The sequence below is a fragment of the Neocloeon triangulifer genome, unplaced genomic scaffold, assembly GCF_031216515.1.
Source record: "Neocloeon triangulifer isolate White Clay Creek 2 clone unplaced genomic scaffold, ASM3121651v1 ptg000011l, whole genome shotgun sequence".
Taxonomy (NCBI): Eukaryota; Metazoa; Arthropoda; class Insecta; order Ephemeroptera; family Baetidae; genus Neocloeon; species Neocloeon triangulifer.
Genome location: NW_026775553.1, coordinates 3,750,730 through 3,772,943, shown reverse-complemented (window position 1 = coordinate 3,772,943; position 22,214 = coordinate 3,750,730). Strand labels below are relative to the sequence as shown.

At 37.7% G+C, this 22,214-nt stretch overlaps 1 protein-coding gene across 1 annotated transcript in view; it reads left to right on the top strand.

Moving 5' to 3' along the window:
• The window catches only part of LOC132196037 (uncharacterized), a 191,130-nt gene that overhangs the window by 162,270 nt on the left and 6,646 nt on the right, over positions 1-22,214 (top strand). Inside the window, exon 6 of the mRNA XM_059618419.1 lies at positions 19,617-19,637. Coding sequence (XP_059474402.1) covers positions 19,617-19,637 — 21 coding nt within the window. The remainder of the gene's footprint in view (positions 1-19,616; positions 19,638-22,214) is intronic.

The following is a 22,214-nucleotide window of genomic DNA, read 5'->3' as shown; positions in this document are numbered from 1 at the left end:
GCGGGGAGCGAAAATTTAATACTTTCGACGCAAATGCGAAGATGGACGATAAATTCGGCTACGCTGACACCTGCGTTGCTTTCGGAAAAGAGAGCAAGGAAGAGGCGAAAAATTCATATATTTTCTCCGAGCGTAGGGTGAGTGATACATCAAAAATTTATTATTCGCGCTCGCGAGCGTGCTAATTTACAGCGCTGGCGGCGTCAGGTGCTCGGGCGATAACTCTTGCATCTCGAATTATTACGGCACATGCAAAAAAGCGCGGGCCGAGCTTTGTTCACCTTTTGTTCTCAGTCATTTTCATATCCAACAAAGGGCCGAGGAAGCAGCTCGGGCCGATGGCGGGCGGAAGCGCCTCTTTCTCCCATTTTTTACGTGAGCTCAAAGAAAGTCAGTCGCCGGCGAATTGTCTTGTCAAGACGGCGAAAGAAGCGTGAGGCGCAAAAGTCCCACTTTTTTACTGTCGCCCTCCTTCTAGGGGAGAGAGAGAAAGGAAGAAAAACATCAGCCGCCAACCCCTAAGTTAGGGGTCAAATTGCGCCTCGCATGCTGTTTTTTCTCTCAATGGTTTCCATAAAATTTATGGCGGCAATTGACAGTCACTTGTACTCCTTTTTCCGTCCGACGGCCATTCCGGGAGAGAGAAAAAAACAACTGCAGTAAAAAGAGGCGACTGCCGGGGGTGGTTTGAAACATTTATGCACCCGAAAAGCAGAGAAAAGAAGTTTGTTTTAAAATTTGGAGAGCCAAAGGTGGACATGAAAGCAAAAGCTCTCAGCCGAATTGCATAATTAAAGCTCTTTTTATCAGACCCGGGCAATTTCGGCTGTCAGAAGGGAGCAGTGCCCGGAAAACCGATGTATTTTTAATGAAAGTCTGTTTGTCGTGTTGGACTCGGCAATTATACATAAAGGCCGCGTGCATGCGTGTGCTGCAATTTGCATGGCAAGTGTGTCGAAATTGATAAGAAATTGTTTTGCCCGACGAATGTATGTTATTACGGTCCATTAGGGCTTCCATCGCCTGTAGGGAGTGGAACTTGAGAGGAAATTGCCTGAGAATTTTTACGACTTCTCCGGATAAATTTCTAAGGAAGGCTTTCTAAGCTTTTTAAAAGTTTCTTAGATAGAAATACACCAAAATTTATTATAATTAACAAACCAGAGTAAAAAAATGAGGTGGCAATCATTGGAGGAAAAAAATTACAAAATTATATTAATTATTTGATAGACACCTTTAAAAAATCCAATTTTATACTCACATTCGTGTTGTTTGTAATGATTACAGATTATTTAATTGAATTGAATTTTTTTTTATAAAATTTGATACATCTCTTTTGGAAATTAGTCCTACTTACATGCAAGTACTGCACCGAGTACAAATTTTAAATTTTTTCTCTTTCCCCGTATAGAGAAAGAATCAATTTGATTGGCGTTTGTTCTCTTTCCGAGAGACACGATCCAATTTGGGAATGTCTTCGCCGCTGTCAAAAATTGCCTTTGCAGCCGGTGCGCGCCTCCCCCGATCTAAACTTTCCATTTTTCTTGTTTGATTTTTTCTTCGGTGAATCGCTTGAGGCGTGAGTTTCGATCTGCGAATTAAGAGCGCGCAGTGATTCTGCCCGTTCCAATTTTCCAGCCGATAACTTTGACTCCCCTCGCGCTGTATTCCATTATTATTTGTTGTTGTGTGTGTGTATCTAAAAAGGCATCATTTCGGCGAGTGCATAAATCTTGCCGAAAGGAATTTGTCTCTCTCAACGGAGCAGCGCAGGCGGCGGCAAAGAGGAAAAAATCCCCTGCCTGCTATTGAAACGTCACGCGCGGAATATAATAAATATTTTAGAGAAAGCTAGGGGCCGCCCGGGCGCCGGCGAAACTACTTTCTGCCGACGCAAATTTGCATAAAGGCAACGAAAGAAAGAGCGGCGGCCGTCACACGAACGCCGCAAAAGAGCTGAACGTCACGCTCTTTTTCTGCGGCCGGTTAGCGAATTTATCACGTCAATCGGCGCTGATTGATAAGCGAAAGCGCACACCCGGATTAATTATGTGTGGCGCCGCCGACTGCCCTTTTTCCAAACTCCTTCAGCCGAAACCGACTGCGCGTTACAATCGCTGAAAGCCTATCCCAACCCATTAATCAAGGTATGGCAAATTTCCGCTTCGCAAATATCATAAAAGTTGGAAAATTTAGGATGATTTTGATTATCATTCCATTAAATTTCGGTGTGAGATCATAAATGAATTAGATAAGATAATTGTTGGAAAAATAGCAAAATACAGCTAAATCAATACAATATTTTTATACATATATCAAATTTTATTTGGGAATAACCATTCAAAAATTAATTTTTGGCTTTTGGATTTCCTCTTGGTAAATTGATTTTTTTTTTTTAAATTGATACAATTGACTTTGCCCAGTCATCAAATGAACTAGCAATTATTTATCTATCAATCAACTTTGAATTTAGTTATAGTTTGAAATCAAATTGCAATGATTTTAGCAAGTGGTATAAAATTATACAAAAGTAATCCAGCTTGAAATGAATAATTGGATACAACAGCCATAATTATATAATCATTTGCGAAACTTTTGATGTTTTATGACGGCGTGTCGGATTTCGTGGCCCTCTTCTTGTTATTGCGCAACAAAGATCTGTTGCCTCTCGCGCGCGTTAATGGAAGAACCAAATTTCACTGGCCGCGTGTGAAAATTCGTCAGGCAGCTGTGGCGAAAGTCGGTCGTTCTCAGACACGCCACGCGCTCTTTTACGACGCCGTGTATATGTACCATGTATTTCAATTACGCGTATTAACAAGAAGTTTTCGCTTGATTAAAAACAACACAGCCTGCAAGTTTCGTAATAAACAAACACACAATTGCGTGATTGCGGACGTCGGGCGGCAGAATTGTTTTCGGGAATTCTCGTGTCGGCCGCTCGTTTCACTGTCATTGTTTTTCCTTTCCTGCAAGCAACTTCTGCGGTTACGATTTTCGCCGACATTTCTGCTGAAAAACGTCAGTCACTTGCACCAACTTCTTGCTTTACTTTGAATAATTTCGTTTCTATTTACTTAGAAATAGAAATGACCTCTGTTGATATGAGAAATATAACGTCACGCAAATACTTATTTGGAAAAATTTACTGCAGTTTATTGGAGTCGTAAAAAGTTCCAGTTATTCATGAATTTTTTATTTCAATCAAGGTTGTCCGCATTTTCAAAAGAAACAAGGTATAGAATCTAGAAAAGAAGTTATAGACCCCCCGAATTAATTTGCTGCAAATTTTATCAACTTAATTTAGGCTAATTGTGAAAATAAATCATTCTAGAAAATTCCCCTAAGAAGTTATGTTGAATTAAAAAAAAATCAATTCTCCTAATTCATCCATTTTTTCTTGTAATATCTCCTTTGAATAAAAAATAAATAAAATATAACAAAATCAATTAGGCTGTTTTTTTTTAACAGAAATTTCAATTCATATAAATCAGATATCTCATTTTTTTATTTTTGTTTAATTACATATTATTTTTATTTAAAAATTTTCAATTTTCAATAATTTCCTATCCTCAACATCATTTGTTAATTTTTTTTTAAATTTTCTGTAGTTTTATAATTGTTTAAATATATATTTTTTTTAATTGAGGTAGTTTCAGGGAGTTTTGTAAATATAATACTTTGCATGATACGGATGACCAGCAGCAAAAAATTTGAGGACGGCGAAGGTTGAAAATTGGAATAGCCGTAGATGACGAATGGACGCACTTATTTAGTGGGGTCGGGTTGAGAGTCGGATAATGAAAGGGCTCGTTTGCGCGCCCGTCGGTTGACTTTATCTCGCTTGTGCCGCAAAATGGGCCAAATTCTGCTAGTTGAGGTTATTGCGGCGCCATCAAAAGAGACGAGAGCAATTAATGCACATTGTTAAGTTACGTGGACAATTTTAATGAGCACTGCGAGTTCACAAAACGGACGGACGGACGGATGGAAAGCCAAAAAAGCCCGAAAGTAAATTAGCAGTCAGTCATCTCGCTCGGCCGTGTCCCTTTCCGCGGAAAAATCACTTCAGAGAGAAATTTTTATTCCAGGGTGGAAATAAAACGGTTTGACTTTGAGTGTTTCAAAGGTTTAATTACTTTGCGCGGGCCTTTTTAACCTTCTCAAAAACTGGCTTTTAAATTAAATTTCCCCGACCTGACGTGATTACAAATGGAACGGTTTTTCTCTCTCTCCGACCGTTTTTTAAAATTAATTGGATCAGGCGTTTGCTTTTTGTTTTCTGCCTCGATTGAAGCCTTTGAATTATTATTTCGCAGCGTCTGCGAATTAGGTTCGGGTCAAAGCGTAATTTCAGTGATCGATCGCCGAATTACAATTTGCACTGCGCCTTGTCATGTGCCGGCGGAAAAGTATAATAAATAGCACGGGCCGGGGGCTGCATTAATAAAATTCGGCGCAAAAACAGGAAAGATATCAATCATCATCGCAGCATGCTGTTGTTGTTTGGGGCATTTTTCTGACAGCGGCTTTCATTAAGCGGAGAGGCGAGGAAATTTCCTTCCTGTTTAACGAGAGACGCTGAGCACATTAAGTCTTCTTCCGCGCCACAGTCATTATCATTACGCCACAAGTTTCAAAGTTGCCAGTGTGAAAATTGTGGATATGTGCGGCTCTTGAAGCGAAAAATTGTCATCACAATGCTATAATCGTCAATATTTTAAAATTTCAAGCAAAAACAGTAATTTAAACTGATTGGGAAAATATGAAGTGGATAAAATATTGACAAAAAAGCTGAAAAAGTCGTTCAAAATTAAATATTCAATCAACAAAACCTAAAATTATTTTGGTTGGGAGGAATATGAGTTTGATTAAAGAATTCTTTTAACTCTATTTTGCATTGACCTTTTGACATTTGCGTCCCTGTTGACTGTAAAAAAATTATTTGCGTCAGACGGCACAAATGGAAGCGGATAAACCACTCGTCGTGCTCGCGTGTACACGTTTTGGGGCGGCTCATTATTCGCGCTCGGTGGCGTTTCCAGCAGCAAAATGCTGTCAAGAAAAATTGCGCCGGCGGTCCAATTTCTGCAAAGCGGATTGTTATGACAAAAGAGCGGTGCGGCGCCATTGTAAAGTTGGAAAATATCGAGTTTCATCACCGCGTCGAAATATAATAATAACAAACAAATTACACTGCGCCTATCCGGTTTCGCCTTCTGCCGAAATATTCCTCGTCAGAGCAGAAACATCTCACAAAATCGAAAGTATGCAACCGGCACGTATGGGGTGCATCTTGTCACGTGCCGGGGCGGACGCCTTTGCATTATTCACTCGCTCCCCCCAATATGCCGGAAATTTTTCACGTCCTGTTTATTTTTACCGGAAGTTTATTTTCACTGTGGGTTTAAAGCTTATTTTTATGTTCGGATTTAACTTAATTTTGGGGATTATTTTAGAAATATTTGTATATATGGTCTTTATTGAAAACTCAATTGAGTACAACTTTCAACTTACATCTTAGAAGGTTAAAATTAAGATTCACAATTTATTTTATCAGTTTGCGCGACAGGGTTTCCAAAGTTTTTCACTTATTTTTAGAATAGTCATTAATGCTAAGCACTCGGTGGTTGCACTCAGCCAGATGATATTGGGTGCATTTCTCACCGCATAGCAAACACACGCATGAATCACTTTCCTCGAAACACTGTTGGCGCTCGGAACTATTGCTACAGATTTGATTATGAAAGCCGTGCATGGCAAAGCGACAAAACACATGTCTTTTATCAAACAAGGGTTGTTTCCATACATCATTTCTCATTGCCGGCGTGTCATTGAATTTCACATTAAACCTATTTTCATGTTCAGAATTATAGCTCTCAAGGAACTTGACATAATTACCCGTCTCCGGGAGATCGTATTTTTCTTTCAAATCGGTAACAAACAATTTCTCATCGACTAATTTGTACACATAGGTGTTTTTGTTGTATTTTGAAACTCCCATTACTATCTTAAAATATCGAGATTTCACTTTTTCTAGTTCTTCAAAATCTTTTTCACTGAGATGTTGCCAAATAATTTCAATACCGTAAGAGGCCATCGGGGCAAATTTCAAATTAAACAATTTTTTCGCACAATCAATAGACAATTTTCTCAAATCTCCATACATATTCATCGCAGTTAGCGCATTTTCCTTTCTCCGTGCAATATGTTCAGTGAAATCTCTACCTGATCTTTGGAAGTAAATTCCTAAGTATGGGAAGTTTTTTACATATTCTATTTCATGGCCGTCAATCACTATTTTATCGTCCTTTGCATATTTCCCCTTTCCTCCTGTTGTGAATTTCATCATTTTTGTTTTTGAATAGTTAGGTTTCAAATAATTTTCTTTAGCATATTCTACAAATTTGTTCATGACTGCTTCAATTTTCTTAACATCGTTACTAATAAACACCATGTCATCTGCATAGAAATAAAAGTCTACTCCTTCGATTGTTTGAAATATTTTCACAATATCATAGATATATATGTTAAAGAGGAGGGGACTCGAATTCATTCCTTGCTTGAATCCATTTGACTCAACAAAAGGCTCAGATTGAGATATTCCATCATTAATACTAATAAAATCTAAGTCTAAAAATTCGGCCAGTAAACTCAATTCCGTTTTGGACAATTTCTTTTGATTTATAATTTTTTGCAGCAGTATTTTTCTATTTGACAAGTCAAATGCTTTTGTGAGATCAATAAAAATAGCATACATCTTTGTGCCTTTTTCATTAACGGTTTCGATAATTTTTGATTGCAATTTCTGTGCCGCCTCGAGAGTTGACTTGCCAGGCATGAAACCGTATTGCTCCTCGGGTATTATGTTTTTAAATTTTTCCATTATTCTCCTGCTCAGAATTTTGTCAAGTAGTTTACATAATGTGTTGCTGAGGCAAATTCCTCTATATGAGTTACAGTCATTAACACTTCCTTTATTTTTGTACAAAAGTTTCATTGTGGAATATTTCCATTGCTTCGGAATTTTTCCCAAGGTCAGACATTTATTGAAAAATTTGTTGAAAAGTGGAAGCATGAATTGAACAAGGGATTTAATATTTTCATTTGTAATGAGGTCTGGGCCAGGAGCCTTTTTGTTTTTCAGATTTTTCACTGCCCAGAGAATTTCCGCGTCGAAAATTGGTTCGCAGGAAATTTCTTCATCATAATGGTTTAAGAGCGATTTTAGGTTTAAACTATCATCTCCTTGAAAGTTTTCACAGTTGAGTATTTTTGTCATGTGTTTAATCCAGTCTTCGAGGTCAATGGGGTTTTGTATTTTATCAATTATTTCGACTGGCTGTTTTAGGAAGCGGTAAGCTTCTTGTTCTGCCTCAAATATTATTTTTTCTTCTTGTTTCTTATTAAATGTGAGTTTTTTACTTTTTAGCAGAATTTTGTAATCTTTCTTAACATCCAGCAGTCTTTTCAGTAGGAATTCATTTCTGAAATTTGACATTAGGAGTGAGTGATAGATATGAACAAGGTCCCTTCTTTTCAGAAAGCATTCGCAATCAAACCATGGTTTACTTATTCTATTATTTTTGCGAGGGACCTGTTTTGATTTTTGAACTATGTCCAGAATGTGTAGATAAAAGGCTTCAACATTGTCATTATCGATCAAAGTATTTAAATTGACATAGTCATTATTAACTAGGAATTCAAGTCTCTCTAAATCAATTTTATATACTGGTTTTGCTTTATTTTCAGAGATTTTTGGTTGCTGTGAAGTAGAGTTGGAAATTGAGGCGGCACATGTCACCGGGTGGTGTTTCTTTTCTATTTCTCCTTTCACTTGAAATTCTTTTTTAGAGACAAAGTGGTTAGCAAAGATCAGATCAATTACACTGCCTCTCCAACCCGGGTGACCGTGTGTTGGCAAATTTAGATCATTGAACAATGAGAATCCATTTTTCTCCATTTTTTCGGTTAAGTACTTAGTTTTGCAATCATAATTTGTGGTTAATTTTTCAACACGACAGTTGAAATCCCCGAGAAGCAGAACTGGTTTATTATTACAATTTCTAATTTTCAGTAGAGTCATTTCTAAGTTATCTGAGAATTCATCCAGGTCATAACTTGGATGGAAGTAACACAAAACAATCACTAATTTTTCAAAAATTTGGATCAATGCAAAATCCTTAACTTCAATAGTTTCTGTTCTTTTTCCATATTTAAATTCATTTTTGAAATAGATTGAAATTCCTTTCCTTGCCCTCCCGTTGCTGTTTATTTTATTTGCCAGCAAATTTATTGATCTAAATCCTTCAATGTTAAACTCTCTTTCAGCAAATGTTTCTACAAAAAGTAATAGATCATAAGTTTTGAAAAATTCAGTTTCAGGAATTAATTTTAATTTTGACTCTAATCCTTCTATATTCCAAAGCATAAGGTTAATTTCGGTGCTCTTTACCTCGCCAGATTGAGATCTGAGCCGCCGGGAAAAACCGGTTGAATGTCCTCAGGCGTATCTTCGTCCTTATTGTTGGTGGCCTGAATAGGGGTATTGGTTGTGGGAGTTGTGGTGGTCCTCGTGGTGCGGCCGTGTGGTTTAAAGGAGAGTAGGTGAATTGTGATTGGCTGGTTGCGGAATTCATCTAGTAGAAGTTGGTGGATGAAGCTAGCGTTGATGCCGTCCAGCCCGGAGCAGATTCTTGGCAGGGAGAGTTCAGTGACCTTGTGTTCCTCTGTGTATTTGGCCAGTCCTCGTACCATATCCCGGGCACCTTGGATGTGTCCGTCCGGGTCGTGATAGAGTTTCTGATTGGATCGTGGCTTAGACACACAGAAGAGCATGAGGGAACCGTCTGGCATCTTCTCGGGTGCAATGTAGCCAGGGGCAGCATTCGGATGTCGAAGGAGCAGCTGGGCAGGGTCGAAACGCCCTACATTCTTGGTGTGGAGAGCGAGGCCGGCGCCCAGGTTGAAATCTGCACCAGTAGCTTGCCCTTTCACGCCTTTGGCTCTCAGTAGGTCACCTGTTTCCTCGAGAATAGTGCAGCGGCTCTCTGGGTGGCGCTGGAGGCCTTTGTTTCCGATTTTCTTTACTTCCATTTGATATTTCATGTATTTAGGCGTGGATTTCGGAGCCGGGTTCGACCTTTTTGAGTTTTGTTGGCGCTGTTGTTGATGGGCTCCGACATGAGTTTGGGTGTTCCTTTGGTTAGGTTTCTTTGATTGGTCATGGTGGGGCAAATTGTTGGAGCGCCGTTTTGGCGTTACGATTTTCCAGTCATTGTCTGCGTCAACGGCCGCGTGTTGCGATTTCGTAGCGCCTTTTTCATTTTGATTTTCATCTCGAGTCTGATTGGGGGTTTCAGAAGGGAGCTGCATTTGTGTGCCTGATACTCGCGCCACTGGAGTTTCAGAGCATGACCGATGGTGGTGCTGTTTCGGGGGCGTGTCACCTCCGAGAGACACGAGGGATGGGATTTCAGGTTCAGGTGGTCTTGATTTTGTTGGCAACATTGGAAAACCTTTAGATTGAAAACTTTTTTCATTTTGGGCAAAAATTTCCATTTCCATTTCAAAAACACGCTGTTTGAGGTACTCGATTTGGTAGTTGCAGTTTGCATGGAAACCGTACGGGTCCGGTTGTCTGGTAAAATGGCTATGGGAAGGCCCCTCCATGGTCCTCGGAGTTACCTGGTCCCTATAGCCCCGCATCATTGTTGAATTTGGCGTGCACCCTGAGCCGGTCCCAGGGCACGGAAACTTGTTGCTTACGTGAATTTTGAGGCCGGTGACTCTTCGTTGTGAAGTATGCCCATTAAGAAGTCACTGGGTCTGGTTTTTCCACCTAAAATCTGTCAAAAAGTGGCCCGGGCCACATACCTTGCTGTTGTTTTGGTCGGCGCTACCAATCAAAAGTAATGTAAAAGTAATTATTGTATTATTTTAACAGGTTTTTCTTACTAATATTTATTTTTTGTTTCATGACGAGTTTTGTTAGAAAAGATTTGCATTTTTATTCTCCTATGTACAAGATTTTTTTTCAACTCTTGAAATTATAAATAAAGTATTTCGTTCATGGGCAAAGATTTACTAATAATTGCTCAGTAAAATTCAATTTCATTGCAATGTTTTAAAGGAAAATCTTTATTTCACGTAAAAACATTACTATTGGCTTACGTTTTTCATTCATCAGATTAACGCACTCAATGACCCAAAAAAGTGCCTTCCAGACCAGTTGACCTTTATTCTATTAACCTCTACTTTTTGCCAGTTCAATGGACGTGTCTGCGTAAAGAAGACTTTACCTCTGTAGCAAAGCCAATTAATTTTTTTGTTGCGCCAAACTCTTTCAGACCAAAAAAGGAAGCACTTTCGGACTATCTGTACTGCAAATAAAGATATTAAGTACTTGTTTTGAAAACGGTTTCGTAAAATAAGCTTTATTAACAGATCGTTTTTGCTTCTCAAAATTTTAATTAAATCCTTTATGTATTGAAATGAAAATGGGCTTACAGCACACACACAAAAAACTCATCTTGGGCTTCAGTTTAATTATAAATATGAATGGATGATAAGTTATCTATTTAATTAATTTTAACTCTTGATTTTTTCCTTAAATAATTTTGATAAATTTATCACATTTAGTAACTGTTTTTTACATTTATTGCGGAAAATTTGAAAGTTCCTGTATCCAATTTCCCAAATTTCACTTATTTTTTTAATCTCATTTTTTGCAAGAGCTTTAGTACAAATAACAATAATAAAATTAGTATAAATTGAATTTAAAAGAAAAAAGTATGATTTTTTGATAAATGTAACATTGATCAAAATTGATTAAAAATATAAATATTTTTTTCAAAAAGTTGCAACATTTTATTAGCTCAAAAGTTAATACAACAAGCTTTCCATTTCAATTGAAATTCAAACTAATATTCAATCTTAGAAAGGATCTCATTATTCCTGAGGAAAAACAGACACTGAACACAGAATAAACTAATTTTACAAAATAGGAAGACGCCATTTAAGTATTATGCTGTCCAATTCAACCGTGTTAACACTCATTATTTCCATTTAACTTCTCCTGCACTAAATCGATCGTCAGCGAGCAATAAATTGGCAGTGCCAACTGTTGTTTACGTCCACAGCGGCCTATGTTTTACAGCCGAGCAAATTGTCGCTATTAGCACAATTAAAAATGGATGGGGTGCAGAGAAAAAAGAAAACGATCGGCGACGTATATAAAAATAAAAGTCGGTCTGTCGGTCGGTGGGAGAGAGAGAGAAATAAAGAAGTCTCGCTCGAGTGCAGCCGGGAAATAAAGTACAGTCACCCATTTAAGCGCGTATTTTATATCGCCCTGCCGCGCTTGATAAATTCTTAATTTCGCACTCCGCTTTGCGACGCCGGTCACGTTTTTTTCTGCGAGACCTGCCGCCAGCAAAATATATTATTGTGTTGGGGCCCCCAGCGCAGTACGCGGTGTGTTCTGCCGTGTTGAAAATGGTGCGAAAAGTGGTCGCCGCGATCGATACAAAGGCGAGACGCAAATTCTTGTCTCTCCGCCTAATCAAAGGGAATCAGCAGAAAAGGGTCTTGTCTGAATGGACTCCATCGAGAAAAGGAAGTTCTACTTCGCACCGATTTCTGTCTCTCCTCCGCAACTCAAGAGAGCAAACACGGCTTTCAAAGTCAGCACGATTGCTGCATCCTAGACGAAATCTCATCCACTCTGCTCACAGACAAAGACACAAAACAGCCAAAGTAGCAAAGTGCCATTTTATCTGAAGCTCTCAATTGTAAAATAAATAAAAACCTGTCCAACTTAATTTATTTAAGGTTAAAGGTGATTAAATATTAAGGAGAGACTTTAAATTAAAATATGTCAAATCACCAGAAAATAAGTTAAATTGGCAATTTTTGAGGCTAAAAATAGCAAAAATTAAAGGAATCGCTTGTGGTTATAAAAGAAACGTGGCTTTCACTTGCACTGTGTGCCTATTTTTCTCCCGAACAATTGCAAATTCATATTAATATAGCCTTTTCGAAAAGAAACTACTTTTACACACAGGCTTCTTGTGAAAAGTCGGAAATTGAAAATGGAAAATTGTGGGCCTAAAATTACGAGAAATTGTAAACTAAAACGCTTCTTGGTTGGAAAAGGCCAAAAGAATTTCCGCGTTATTACATTTGCTTGCCAGCTAATAAGGATTAAAGGAGCGGAAACTCACTTACTCGCGGCTATGAAATTTTCAAATTGCTAATTATAATAAATTACAAAAGTACGAGAGCAAGAAAGTTTAAAATCCCATACGCGCGGCTGCTGCGCGAAATTATTCGGCGGCACGAGAGCAGCCCAGAGATAATATATTTTAATAAAATTGTGTGCCGCGCGCACATTAAAAAGCATTTGTTTTCATTACGCGCTCGCGGAATAATTTCCCGGGACCGCAAGTTGGCTGTTTTATCGGAGCCACTTTGGCGCAACCGGAGGCTTTATTTTTCCGAGTCGCACATCATCAAAATAGGAATGTCACAGTCTCTCACTTAACATGCATAGTGCATTTTCCCACAGCTCGTTTTCCTGATGCATAAAGCACTCAGCGTGTGTCGTTATTTTGCAACTTGGCTGCAGCTGCAGAGTGCACTTGACTGCGCATCAAACTCGACGGAAGTGCTCAAATAGGAAAAAATAGTGAAAATGGGAAAGTTTGGTAAAGTGACGTCCAATAACATATAAATCGTCAAAGCTCCAGGAAGTAGTGAAATCAGCAAGGAAGAAAAAAATATCTGCAAACTGTCCTGATAATCAAAGATTGTTTTTTTTTTCTTTTTAAGTTGAATGCCAACATTTCAGGTGGATTTCATGAAAATTGAAACCAGGCAAACCTCGTTGCAAACAAGAATTTTCTTCTTCTTTGCAACAAGGTCCGCTTGGTTTTAATTTTAGCACTTTTTTATGTTTTGATTGATCATTTTGTTTCAATATGCTGCAATGTTTAACAAATTAAAGCATCAGTCAACTTCAGTTTTGTCAGTCAACATTTTTAAATTTTGTAGAATTTCACGCTTGAGGATTGATTCGTGATTTTTTTTTTAATTTAAAATGAGCTTTACCTCTCTTGAACGTAAATAATTAAGATACCAGACTAGGTCATATATCATTCACCTGACAATGGATCTTATCATAGCCGAACTGCATTAGTGGTGCACAATCAATTAGGAACGAGGAGAGACAAAGCGAGTCAGCATTACATTGCACGCCCCGACTAGATTAATCGCGTCAAATGGAAGCAATAAAGATGCAGCTCGGCGTCTCTCCGAGTCTCGCAAATGCGCCGCAGCCTCCCTGATATATTCAATATAATATGTGCTGAGCCGTCTAATTTGCGCCGCCGCCAGAGAGACAGACAGACAGGCAGAGGTGCATAATTACGCGGTGGGTGGGCTGATGAAGTGCAACGACCGCATTCCAGCTCGGAAATTGATTCTCTCTCTCTCCGAAGAGGACTCAAATAAAGACAAGTTGGTTTTTGCAGCGCGACAATTGAAAGCATTGCTTGTCGCGATAAATCGCCATCAACGTGCTGCTGGGGTTCAACGCAAACAACCGCCCCTGCGCGCAAAACAGATCGCCCGCAAATTGGGCCGGGAGAGAAAGAGCGACGACTCTTAAACAAGTCGGCCGGAGCAGGGGAGCTTTCCCCGAGTTTTATGGTAATGGTTTGTTTTCTGCTCTGCCCGATATCTAGGTCACTGTCGGGCCAAATTCGCAAATTTACAACGCCGAGTGCCAAAGCAATCGGCATAAAACTTTAATCAAACGAAGAACGAATGCAAAATACTCGATAGAGAGAAGTTTGCCTTTTTTTCCTAAATTTTGTACAGTTCCATCACAATAACGGTTTAATCCATTTCAAAACAAAATTTGAATTGTACACTTATTGTTAGTGTCAATGCAAATCTTCCATTTTGTAATTAAAGTGCCCAGAGATCTCTAAAATATTCTTGGTATTTAATTATAAAAAATAATCTATGAAAATTTAATGTAATTTGATGAAAACAACATGTTGAAGTAACGTCTTCAGCATAATGACTAAAATTTATCATTTCCTCTTTTAAAAAACCATTCGAATAAATCTCTCCCTTGATTCTTTGTATTTTCTCCCCTTCACTCATCACGAGATTAAAAATTTCACTCCATTTTTCTCTAAACTTCTAAAAATCGTCCACAGCTTTTTGCATAATATATGTATTATGTACTTAGAAAATTGTCCATCAAGCGTATGCAGGTCGGCGTGGGAACAAAAGACGTCGGCAATTAAGATTTCGTCGTCTGCCGCTCGCATTACTCGTAATTAAAGTATGTTCGTTAAAAACAACTTTGCCGGTTCGCGAAACAACGCTCTGTGTTTTTCTTTTTATATATTTTCTCTCTTGGCGGTGGGCGATCCACTTCTTCTCCTGCCGACAATTAAAAGGCGAGCTTTCCCTCCCAGTTTTCCGTGTGTAATTAAAAGCACACAAACACACACATATACATAAACAACGCGCAAATCTCTTCTTTTCCGCATTTGCATTCCGTCGTCTGGAAAATTAAAAGCTGTCGGAGGGTGTAAAAAAGCGGCGCGTCGCTCGCGCGGAAGAAGAGTTGCGGAATTTTGTCAAAAGGATCTCGCTGCCGCAAAAAGGCTTCGCAGATTAAGTCTTTCAATCTAAAGGAAATACCGAAACGCATGTTTTATAATTTGGTCTTGCCAGCAGTCCTTCTGGATGGAGGGAAAATTAAAGTAGATGATGAGAAAATTAGAGACTGAGCTTCATATTCGCTGAAAAAAAAATTAAAACATAAAATGTTCTAACTTTCGAAAATTAACATTTCTGTAAAATGTGAGAAAATAAAAAATGAAATTTAGAAACTAATTTATTTTAAACTTGTAAGTAAAGTCACATTTTTGTTGCTAAAAAAATATATGAGCAGAATTAATTTTTAAATTCCTTCCAGTGCTTGAAATATCTTTCCCTAATACACGCAAGGGCTTGGTTTTGTTATCAGCGCCAGCTTAATTTATTGTTTAGCACCGAGGGAGGCGCGATTTGTTGGCCCCAAGATGCAAATCAGCCTGCGGGGGCGAGTGAAAGATGGACAGCGATAAAAGTTGGCTCGGCGCATTAGCTGCCGGCGGGGAATTATCGCGCCTTTTTAAGCAGTCAGGGGTAATTGAGCTGAAGCGAATTCAGCCGATTAGTTTTTGCTGAAGGTACGCAAAAAGCAACTCGAAAAATGGCACATTCTGAGAAGAATTTTATCGCAACAAAAAAGTTTTTCCTTTTTCCAATTGCAGTTTGATATTCGATTAGAGTCTGGTGCTGAAAATAATGCGGTCGAGAATGTTTGTGACGGAGCAGCGATGCAGCGAAATTAAAAAAGATAGGGAGCGGCGGTCTTTTGCAGCGTTGACCCAATTTCATGGCAAAAAAATGCGCTGCACTTGTGTTTGCTCCGCGAGAAGGAAAAGAAAGGAGATAAGAAAGTAGTAAAAAGAGAGGGAGGATGGACGATGAAATCAAAGTTGGGACAGCTGCTGCTGTTGGGCTTGAGTTGATTTTGCTCCAGTTACAGACATAGAAACTCGATTAGCTGCAAATTGCGTTCTCCGTTTACTTTGAAACGAGCGCCTCAAGAAAGATAAGTTTCAAGCTTTTTTAGAAAGAAAATTTGAATTTTGTTTCAAACAAATAAAGTAATGAATGATGGTTTTTATTATATGAAGTTCATTTATTTAAAATCTGTGTACTTCTTGTAATTGAAAGAATGAAATTAAGGGAGGAATAATTTATTGATAAAGTGGAATTATGATATAATTAATTTTAGATTAATCATCAAAATCTTTGGATATCTGCAGACAAACAGAAGCAATTCAAATTTTTATCTTTTACTTTTTTATTGTCGTTTTTTATTATTTGTCCACATTGTTATAAACACATTTTTAACATTCAATTGTTGAAAACAATGTAAATTAAAAAAAGCAATTGTTGGTCAAAACGGCAACACCACTATATAGCAAGAATTTTACTAAAACTTCCGAGATCAAACACAAGATTACAACAAACTATTTAAACTTTATTATTTTTATTTTAGAATGATTCAATTTTTTCAATTGAATATAACAATGTGATGTAAGAATTAAGTGTTAACTTTTTTATGTCTTTAATTTTTATCGAAAAGCATTTCATAACCAAAAGTTATAAATTCCTTTCAATATTCCATTCCTAACTTATATGTTTGCAGATACATTTGAAATAATTATGGTTTTGAATAAATAACATAATTTTTTATAAAAATTTCAAATATTGCAAAATTAATTAAAATTGGTCAGTATTCCAACTTTAATAAAAGCTAGGATTTTTACAAGTTCCAAGCTAACTTTTATTACTCAAAGCAGGTAGCTCTCCACACTTGAAGGGCAAAGAAGTGCGTAGGTGTGAAAAAGCTGCCGCGCATTAATTCATCAAGGTAGCGCGGCGCTTAATTAAAAACGAGCCGTGCCGCTGCTTCTTAACAAGCAAGGCTGATTTTTTTCGCACCCTCTCCGATCGGAGCTCATTTTTTCTCTCGCCCCTCTGCAATGGAAGCTAATCAGACACGTTTGTGTTTCTTGGTGCGAAAATAAAGCAGCCTGATGTATTTATGCGAGGGGGTGATTACGAATTCCGGGCGTGCCATTATTTCCGGCAGCACGTCTCTGCAGATATGACTGCTGCACCCACCCACCCACCCACCCACACCGGAGCGGTGCAAAACATTGCTCATTAGCGGCTGAATTAGTATTTGCGGGTGCTCACTCGACGTATGTACTCGTAACAAACACACGTGGTGCACAACACATGAAAGGAGTGCTGTGACGAATAATAAAACGGCCGCATTTAGAATTTTAAGTGCTTTGTTTTTTGACATCAAATATGATAATAATGGTGAGCCAAAAGGGACCGCAAGAACTGCGCGGTAACCTCAAATAATGTTATTACTCTAATTTCACTTGTTAATTATGATCATAATTAATTAAAAACTTTATAACTCTGTTTCAATTATTTTAAATATAGATTAATTTTAATTAAAAAAATAGCTCCTTTGCGATTTTAATTTTGTTCCTCACCAACAAGCATTGAAAAAAGTTTTTAATTATCAACATTAATTGAAGGTAAAACAAATACAGTAAAATTAAATTTTCATTATTTCTAGATTTGAAATTCGTCCGTTGTTTTTCTGGATTATGTTCAGGTCTTTCCTCTGCAATTTTGGTGGAAAAGGGTGACGTCAGAGCAGGTCTGGTGCGTGACACGTGAATTGCCGGCACTAAAGACATTCTCATTAATTCTCTTTGTCAAAGCCGGGCTGGCTAGATTAGAGTTTAAGACGGCTGAAGGATGTGCCTCTCTGTAGTATTTCATTTAAAAAGATAAGCGCCCGCTGCCAATTTGCCGCTCCGTCATCAGTGGCGCGAAAAACTCACCGACGCTTTAATTATTTTATCTTGACTTACACAATTACCTTCTCTGCTCGGTTCCTTTCCTTTTATTAAGGAAACATGCCGCGAATACGCAACGACTGCTAATTAATTTCGAATGCACGCCAATTAAAGCAGTGGCGCCATCGGCACCGCGCGCGATAACCACCCCTTTCCTCTTTGCCGCCGCGGGGGAAGCGCGACTTCAAAGGGTTGAAGAATTGGCGCTTTCGACGAGAAAGAGAGTGCGAGAGAAGAAGAAGAAGGTGCTCGAGAAAAACGTGCGTGCACTCAAAATCTGTAAATGCCTCAACTTTTGATCTGCACCGCTCGTTTTTGCGAAACTCGGCTGTTTTTCAGCCAGAGGACGGATGGCAAAGTGGGCTTTTTGTGTTGAAGAACTGCTGACGCGCGAGGAGACCCTCCTGCAGCACAAATCCCACCAGCGAAATACACCTTTTTGTGTTTTCTAAAACACTTTTACAGTGTACATAAATTTATAAATTTGATAAATTTTTTCGGGAATCTCGCAGAACCTAAGCATGCATTACTTTGCACAAAGAAATTTAATGCACATATATTTTAGGATATTTGTGCTTTTCCAGTAAAAGATCAGCGTTGAGTAAGAAGTGTGGAAAAAGATTTTAGTTTAAATTGAACATCAAACCTCAAAAAAATTATAATATAAGTTACTCGGCAGTTTATGTGACATCATTAAAAATCATCAATTACAAGTAAATATTTTTTTAGAACTGGTTGTGTCTTAGTTTTATATAGTTAAAATATAAATTTCTACCTATTAAACATTGAAGCTAAAAAATTTTTTTTTTCAAATTCATTTCATATGATGGAATTTTGAATTTTTATGCATTTTTCTGCTAGGGGAAGTTTAATTTGAATATTCACTTCTGTCTTCATATTAATCTTGGTTGAAAAGAAATCATTCTGGCGCGTCTTCACATTATTTTAAGTTTATTATGTTTTGAGCTTCATGAAACTTCAAAAGATTTGAGTAAAAATGAAGCAAAATACGAAATATAATAAAGTCAACTTTTCGCTTTTCCTAATTCACGCTGTATAATTAACTGACGTTCCCACGCAAAAAGTCAAAAGTCGTCAGGCCGCAGTGCATCATTTCAAATTAGAGGCTCTCCTTGGAAAATTCTCTCCCCTGCGCCTCCCACGCCGCCGCACACTTCGTTACGAATTTTCCTCTCGAGGGGACCCGTAATGGCAACTTTGGTGTTAATTTAAATAGCGGCAAATTTGATACGACACGCTTTGTGTGCTCGAGCGAATCCCCCGAGCGTTCCGTTGGTTCCCGTGTGACAACTCCGCGCATCTCATCACACACACCATTCTCTCATTATATTTTAGCGCGACGTTAACGACGCACACTGTTTACTGCTCATGTATCGTAAACGTGTGTCGTCTACGAGGTAATGCGCCTAATGAGCACAGATTCGAGACTAACCAAGCAAGAGAAAGCGGATTTTAAAAGATCAATATTTAACTAAGAATGTGGTTACAAAATTTAAACGAAAACTCCTTTTTAACAGACAACTTCAAATTCTAAATTTTTCAAATTTATAAATTTTAATTCCAAATTAAGATGGAAGTTTTGATTTAAATTTTATTTGTTAAGTTGCTGAAAACATCACATAATTTTTCTTTCAGTTTGATTAGCTATTAATTTATTTTCCAGTGGCAACCTTGATATTCGTGTTTAACTTTATGGAAGTAAAAAGTTTGTTTATAAAATCAGTTTTTTTATGTTGTCATTTTTATAGTTTTACAGCATCAACAGCAGGCATCTATAAAATTGTAAAATTGACCTGCTTTTTCCTATAGATTGAAGCGACTCGTTTAATTCCAGCCGCAATACGCGAGGGTGGCGTTGAAATTTATCGCTCTTGTAAATTTAATGGAATCGCGCGCGCCAATGACTTTTGAACTCGCGGCCACCGCAGGCGGCTCACTTTACGGCGAGCCATTTTTGCGCGATCTCTCTTTGGAGAGCAAACCGTTCTCGGTGTACGTTTTAGTAGTAGTTGTAGTGGAATTTATTGCACGACCGCCGAGACTAATTCTTGCCCGTTTTTTCTTCTGTTGCAGGGAGTGCCGAGTTGAGTGCTGGTAAGTGACAAACTCTGCTGCCGTGCGAAAGCCTTTAAAACACGTCACGAGCCGCTGCTTAAAACTTGCGGCGGCTCTCGCTAAAAAGCAACAGCTTTTTCGTCCCGATGGATTTGCCGCCATAATCTCTCTCTCTTTCCAAATGCTGCTCTGCCAACACACGTGTTGCAATTTCGCCATTACGCCCCGCTTTGGCGCCAAAAAGCCCTTTATCTTTGGTTCACTTTGAAATCCACTTTTTCGACTTCTCAAATCTCTCCCCATTTTTTTGTCAGTCTCATCCTCATTTTTCCTGCTTTATTTATTTTCACCAATTTTACTAACTGGCCAACAATCTCATTCTTTTGAAACTATTTGACAACTGTAATAAAAATATTGATTTTGGTTTCAAAATGCAATTTAGTTTTCAGAATATATATTTTTAAATCTAATTTTGAAAATCCGAAACTTGACAAGTTATCAAGCCTAGTTTAGGGATAAAAATCCCATAACTTGAAAATGATTATGGTTTAAAGGAAGCGAGTAAAACTTCATTGGAATAATTACAAATAAGACAAAAAATTTAGTTAGATCTAAAAAAAACTTCAGCGTTGAAATAAATGGAAATTCTTTGATGAAACTTCAAGATTTTTTCAACTGAGCTTTCAACATTCTTCTCGAATGACAAAACTTGGAAAAGGTTATCTCTAGTATTTTCCTCAAGAAAATTCGTCCCAACGCCTACATCATGGTGCACTAATCGGCCAATCTGTTGCAAAGATTCTTTTAGTCCCTCCACTCAGACTGGATTAGCTCGAGAAGAGGCTCAGCGTGTGCTCTTTAGAGCTATTTTCCGGCCGGAGTGCGTGTTATTTTTGTCAGGCTTTAATGATGTTGTTTGCTGCTCAAACTTTTCTCTACCCCATTATTTGCTAAAAGCCCAACTCGTTAGTGCAAAAAAAAATCAAGTCAAATTTTCTCGTCCAAAAAAAGGATTCAATACAAATCCAAACCAGCTTTTTCACTTTTGTAATGATCTGACGCAGTCTGTCTGATTATACGGCCCGCGTTACATATTCTCGCGTGATGATGAGATGAATGAATTAAGCAATTAGCGCCTGCGACATCAGTTCGTCGCTAATCCAAGCACTAATCGTGAGACATAAATATACTCGCCAGAAAAGCGAGAAGTGCATATTTTAATGTATTAACGTCAATTTCTTCAATGGCCTTAATCCCGATTTGAATCTTGATTTGTGATAAACAATATTTTTACGTTTTTACAAATTTTTCCTCACCTAAAATAACCCTGTGCAAATAAATATTAATTATTGTTTATAAATCTTATATTGTAAATGATTGCCCAGCCTACATAAATATTATACTAGATAAAATATTTATTAAAAAATTTGTTCATCGTTAAAAATTAACCTGCTATTGACCTATTTATCAATTTGACCATTTCAGATAAGAGAAATCTGGATTTCATCTTGTTGTTCCATTTATTGTGGATATTTACAAATTATAATAATTTAATAGGACATTAAATAAAATGATATTTAATATTAATATTTATTTTTTATTAAAACATTTAGAAATATATTAAGCATAGTAAAAAGTATTTATGTAAAGAATCACCTCATATCCACATTTTGAAACAAATCATCCACTGAAAATATTAAACATTACATTTCCTTCTGTTATGTAATAATATGAATTATAATGAATAATCTTCAAACGCTTCCGTCGAACAAGTCTCGTTCACAAGCTCTTGAACGCTGGAGATTAATCAGACGACAGGGCGAAATAATAAATAATCCTGCATGAAATTACACTCAGGATGCAATAAATATTTTCCAACTCGGACAAATTAATATTTTGAACTTTGGTCATTAATCTCGTCGAATTTGCAAGATTAGACTTTGCGCAAAATTGTACGTGTATTCACGAATTCACAAGCGCAGACGTTGCTGCCATAAATAACCGTGTGAAAATGGCCATTTCTCACTGTCGCGAGATGGATCCGCTCAAAGACGCGATGAAAGAGCCTCCCTTGGCTGCTGCATAACCGTAATATGTTGTGTGTCTGTATGTAAGGCACCTCATTACTCGTCGCGAGCGCAACATCTGGCACCAAAACCACTTGATAGGCGTAGCTGCACCCAGCCGTGAGTAATTAAGCCCGACTTGAAACTCGAAAGCTCTGAACGGCCCATAGAAAACTCATTGTCAGCTGAAAAATGGCTCTGCAAGTTTAGAAATTACTTTTCAATTTGCAACATACCCAATGGAAAGTAAAATTCAAGGGTAATCTTAAAAAATAAAAGGACAAGCTGATTCTTAAAATCCAAAATCTGATTATGCATCTGTTATTTACAAACAAAAGTTATAAAAAAGCTATCATTATTTTAATTAAATTGTTTACAATTTAAAATCAATTTGAAATCAAAATACTAAATCTGCTATAATTATTAATTTGATATTTAAATAATTATTTAATTTGAGTAGGGAAGAAGAACAAAGAAATTCAATGACTTTTTAAAGAGTGAGAGAAATCTGAGATTGCCTCTAGAAGATGAAAAATCTGCAGTTGATAAT